The sequence below is a fragment of the Antrostomus carolinensis genome, unplaced genomic scaffold (genome assembly GCF_000700745.2).
Source record: "Antrostomus carolinensis isolate BGI_N321 unplaced genomic scaffold, ASM70074v2 scaffold36760, whole genome shotgun sequence".
NCBI classification, from domain to species: domain Eukaryota; kingdom Metazoa; phylum Chordata; class Aves; order Caprimulgiformes; family Caprimulgidae; genus Antrostomus; species Antrostomus carolinensis.
Window position 1 is genome coordinate 53,994 of NW_010289745.1, and position 5,857 is coordinate 59,850.

Genomic DNA, 5,857 nt, shown 5'->3' on the forward strand with positions numbered 1-5,857 from the left:
TCCTGCTCACAGCAGCACTAAGGCACAGAAGGCAAATGTGTGTGGTGAGGTGAACATGCCCAGTGTCAGCTGGACTCCCATGCCACCAGCTCCTGTTCTACAATCGCTCTTTACAGCAGCTAATCAGTGACCACTCCCCAAGCCTCAGCAGCTACAAATAAGCATCACATCAGCAGTATGCTCTGTCCACACCTCTACTGCATTTCCCCTCCTCAAAGCAGTTTGCTAGTTGTGCCTTTACTGTGCATTATCCTGCCCCAGAGATTCTGCTCTCCCTAAGCAGAGACTACACCTTTGAGAATGAATCTCATTGTTACCATGAAAGAGAGAATTCTTGCCTTATTGTGGTACATGTGATATTCTGGATGAACTGAAGAGCACAACGTCATGCCTTATGAAAGGCTAGAGAGGAGATACTATCAGAATAACTCAAAGCAGCCTCTCTGCAGGAACAACTGTCAGATACTTCTTGTAGCAAAAAGAAACAAGTTTAGACTACATAGAATCGATTCTATGTAGTCTAAACTTGTTTCTTTTTTCACATTCCTCATTTAAAACCAACAGCTACTTGTAACTTGACACAACAATGCCACTGCTACCATGCCAGTACAGCTTTATACACTGCAAGTACCTTTGTTTCTTTCCAGAAGTGACATGGCTATTAACTGCTACAGAGTGACATGAGCATGTCTACATCAAATACTTAAAACCTTTACTAAGTTTAAATAAGACACTGGCTGTCTGTATTACATACACACAAAATTGTATTGTTTTTCTTAGAATGACCTGTGAAAGTAGAAACTGTTTCACTGGCTAGGAACAAAGGAGTCAGCACTGGTTCATGAAGTTTTATTTTCCTCAAAGCATAAAGCTTACTTCCAACAAGCAGCAGAGATCAAGTTGTTAAACACCTCAAGCATTTCAGCTCTTTGGCCACGACAGAGCAGCTCAGTTACTGTGACCAGCCTCTCCTCCTGACAGACAACAGAAATGGACCAGTGGTAAAGCACTAACAGCAAGTCAGCTTTCAGGCTCAGCAAAGCCAGAGTCAAGCCTTAAAGCTGACGCTGAGGGCAAGTTAGAGGCAAACAGTAACATGCATAAAGAGCAGGTCAAGCATCTTCTGCAGTGCTTGTCTGTCAGCTGACTCCACCTCTCCTGTTTTAAGATCTCACATCACAGCAAGACCACTGGGGAACAGGCATGCAGGGGCCTAGAAGCTCACAAGTAGTCTAGTTAAAGGCCTCCTACACATCCTCATTTTTTTTTGCTTCTCATTCTTAGGAAACATCCATTTTTAGGCCACCATTGCCTGCTTCAGTCTCCCTTCCAGTTCACCAGCCATTGCTGGTGCCTGGAGGGACAGATTTCCAGGAGTACCAGTCCTGTAAGCAAGAGAACAAGTGTCACTGTCCAGTTTGCTCAGTACTGATACACACATGCAAAATCACTCCTCTGAACTATTTGCTCCATAGTAGTTCCATACATGTGGAAGTTTAGAAAGATAGCCCTGCTAGTAGCACAGAACATATAGAGAAAATAGAGTCTCCAAATACAACCTGTCCAGATTTTGAACAACTATCTATAGAACAAAACAAATTAAGTGTTGACAGTCTTCAGGCTACATACTTCAAAAAGCAGGCTAGTTCTTACATTCTTGGTGAATTCATTCTTCTAAAGGATGGATCACATTAAGACACCTGAGCATGTAGTTTCATGGCAGGAGGAACCACTTGATCTATCATATCATGCAGTACAGAAGTTTGTAAGACAGGAAATGGCAAAAGAAACTTACTGGTTCCCCCTGCAGAACTGCCAGTACTCAAGTGTTCTCGGAACAGATGGCTTCCAAGGATTAACATACAAGTCCAGTCCTCTCTAAGTCCCAGGAAGGCTCCTTTGCATCAAGCTTTTGAAGTAATTAGTCCATCTTCGTCAGATGGAAAACCACAGGGTGATGTTGATATCCTACACCAGCACTGCACAAGAGCTCTGGCTTTGCCCTCCATTTAGAAGAGCTTCAAAGGCACCTTTATCTCCGAGCAAGACTGTGGCATGGTCTGGTATTCTACCTGTGGCTGCATCCAACCATTACCATTCCTTCAGATATTTCAAACCTACATCTGACTGCAGAGACTTCTATAACCAGTTCTACAGAACTGGAGTGGAGCAGGTGTGCTTCTCAGGTAAGCTGACCCAAGGAACATAAACATGAACTTGACTGCACGTCAGCATTTACAAAAATCAAGATGATATTCTATCAGCATAATCTGAAAGCAGAAGGCAGTATATTGGTAGACTCCTCACCAGCAGCCAGGACTGCCAAGGTATGTGAGAACAAGTGACCACAAGGACACCACAGTAGAATTGTTTAGGACAGTGAAATCCTAAAGTTCTGTTGTCCTAAAGAACACCAGCAACAGACCATCACCATCCACCACACAGAGAAATTCAGGATTAGACACTTGACAGGTTCTTCACATCCCTCACAAAGTTTCCAGCAACAGGTGAAAAGACTGACTGTAAAACTGGTTTATCTCCCCTTTGTGTTGCATTTGGTTAAGAGAAATACTGACTTACCTCATCATACAGGCGAGAGCATATGATGTTACTGTACTTCCAGAATTCTGCCCAGAAGTCTGAGAAGGATTCCACTGACCACTGGTATAAATCATTGTAGTTGGCTAGAAGTAGTAGATATCTGTTAGCATTATGCAGAGAAATACAGGAATTGAGACAAACAGCAAATAGTGATATCCCAGATGAAGGAAATCTGTGACTAAAGCAGCGAGATAAACCTGATCACACAGCAGATCACTTCTGTACAAGGCAAATGACTACAGCATCAGCAGAAGCAGCCTGCTTGAACACCTGAACAGATGGTGTCATCTCACCTGACTGTGTTACAAACCATTTGCCACCACAGAAATAGGGACCTTTTCTAGTAACTCTGTGCAACACCTACCCCTGCCATCAGGGAAACTGAAGATTAGACAGCAGCAGAGTCCTGCTTTCATACAGCAAAAGATAAGTCTTCTGCCAAGAGACAGTTGCTGTATGGTTCTAGGCCTGGATTGAAGGCCTCTGACAGCATGGTAACAGGGATAGGAGATGCACTCATCATCTAACTGTACTATCAACAGCACTGCTACAAAGAAAGCAGGCATTATTCCTCAATAAACAAGGAGTCTGACAGATTGCAGCTTACCTTTTCATGCTAAAGCAGCATGAGTGAAGTGAAACAAGATGTTTTTTACTAGTGAGATCCTAAAACTATGACCTGGCCTTAAAAACATGGAAATGAGCAGTTTAAGTCTTACAGGATTGTGAGACAGATGAAGTAACCTGAGAAATGCACACCAATTCTAGATAATACTGAAATTCAGTGTGCAGAACAGTTTTTGATATCAATAACTGAACCTGATTCCTCATCACCAGCTTAAAAGTGACATTCCCAAATCATGTCCATGCTGTCTGAAGCTGTGCCAACAGCCAAATTAAATATGAGTATCTGCCACCAGTGACAGCAGTGACAGTTTCCTGCTCTGCCAACTGCTTCCTATTTGATGCTTTCAGCTAAACCATTTGAAGTCATTTTCTCCAATTATCTTTGGTTTGTCACCCTGTTTTATCCAGCTGATTGCTTCAGAAGTCATCTTTGCATCCTCTTCCTACAAGGAGGACAACTTCCAGCTTTATAAGAAAAACCATTCAAAACCATCTCTACACTGTTCCTCACACTTGATCCCTACAGCTGCTTCCCCACCCAGTCTATCCCTCACACATCTTATTCCACTCAATCTTTTCCATCAAAAAGAGATTACTCCCTGGGTACAATTGACATAGTAGAAGAAAAGGTAAAGACTCTTCTCTAACTCAGCTTTTGCCCACATCCTGCCTCAATCTCAGCCTGCTACATACCTTTGTACACTCCACCCAAGTCACTCTGCTATTCTGTACACTGCACATCAGCTGGTGTGAGGATGAGACTTCACCAAAGGAAAGTTCAAGCTTCCATCTCCCAATTCCACTGCACACTCTGAATCATTTGATAAATGCAAAAAGCTACAAGTCATCATTACTTTGGAAGAGTTTGTTCCATCTTGTCTACACAGTTTGACCCCAAAGGAGCTTTAGCAAAGGACTTTAGCAAGCCTTCAGGGCACAGGTCTGTTATTCAGCAATTAAACATTGCATCTGGTTACTGCATTGTCAGGGTTGGGTAGAATCATGCTGTTTAAAGAGCTATATTGCCCCTAGCTCTCCTCACTCAGTCCACAACTTCATGTTACATAAAGAATCCACTCTTAGTTGTTGAATAGCACATAGAGCAATGAATAGCAGTTCAAAACTAATGGAAGTTGACAAAGGTTTCTATATTCACACAGGAATCTACTTCTGAATGGAGATGGCCATTTTGAAATGGAGTGAAAAGAGTTCTGGTGGTTAGTCTTAAACACAGCAGCCCATCTGAAACTGCATCCAATCCTGATCACATGAGCACCAGTTACATGACATTTCTACTCAGGAGTTTGATAAATTCCTGTAGTAACTTACTTCCTATGTAGCAGGAGAGTTACACACCACATGTGTGTTCAACAGGGAATCCAACAGTCAAAATAATGACCTGGCTCACCTACATAGTTAAGTTCCCAATCAAGATGCATAATTGTTTTCCAGACATGAATTGCCAGAAGCACTAGATCTTAGAATCATCAAATGGTTTGGGTTGGAAGGGACCTTAAAGCTCATCCAGTTCCAACCCCCCTGCCAGCAGCAGGGACACCTTCCACTAGACCAGGTTGCTCAAAGACTCATCCAACCTGGCTCTGAAAACTTCCAGATACCTCACTACTACTTCAGTATGTCTCAGCTTATACCACAGACATTTATACTGGACTGATTAACTTGTCAGGCCACTCACCAAAACTACTCCATCCCCATCAGACAGATGATTACAGGAAAGGTACACAAGCAACCTGGTCCCCAAATACTTAGGGAGAATGGACTAGTCAGAACTGGAGGGTTGGACCCCCACATGCACTCAAGTCTACCTGGTTCATGATGTGAGTGAACACCAGCACCACTGACTCCTGGTACCCTGGAGATACCACCTACAGTCAGTCACTGACAAACAGAACAATCTGGCTTGAAAGACACCTCTGGAGGTCCAACCCCCTTCCCAAAGCAGGGCTAAACTCAAAGTTGACAATTTAGTTGTTTCATAAATCAAAGGACTGCACACCTATCCACAGGATTTCTGAATGAGCATGACACTCAGCTTGAAATTCAAGAGCTCAGGCAGATGCACAGCAAAAAACCTTACCTTCCACCACTGAACCAACACATGCATCACTTTCTACTTCTCAGCATACTTAAATATTGCTAAGACATACTCTTCATTAAAAAAAAATGATGAAGATTATTTTAAGTCTCACACACATGTTGTTGTTAAAGCACCATATTAAGGATGACATTAACCACACAGCCATGATGGCAGCAACTCCTCCTGCCCACACCACCTTAAAACACTAAGTCACTTCAGTAGGGCCACTCACCGCAGGAAAACCCTGCGGCAGGACCTGGGCTGTGCACAGGAGCACCCAGCAGAACCCAGCAGGTACCGGTGCCTCCCCTGCCTGGGCTGACACCCAGCAGCAGCACCAGGAACAGCCAGCGCTGTCTGTATCTCCCACCAGCACGTACCTTGGCGCTAAGGGAGATGCTGCACCGGTGGCCTCTGCACGAAGCACCGGCAGAGCATCGCTCAGCCCCGGGGGTGTCGGAGCCCCCCGCGGGCACCCTGTCCCCCGCTCTGGGGCAGACGGGCGGCCGGCAGCCCTGCCGCAGGCCCGCG

The 5,857-nt window shown here is 44.2% G+C and overlaps 1 protein-coding gene across 1 annotated transcript in view; it reads right to left on the reverse strand.

The window, feature by feature from the left end:
• The window catches only part of AACS (acetoacetyl-CoA synthetase), a gene marked incomplete at its 5' end in the record, with an annotated part of 40,882 nt that extends 36,751 nt beyond the window's left edge, over positions 1 to 4,131 (reverse strand). The window contains 2 exons of the mRNA XM_010171380.2: positions 2,581 to 2,684; positions 4,112 to 4,131. Of these exons, the coding sequence (XP_010169682.2) occupies positions 2,581 to 2,684; positions 4,112 to 4,131 (124 nt within the window). The remainder of the gene's footprint in view (positions 1 to 2,580; positions 2,685 to 4,111) is intronic.
• Between the last annotated feature and the right edge of the window lie 1,726 nt (positions 4,132 to 5,857).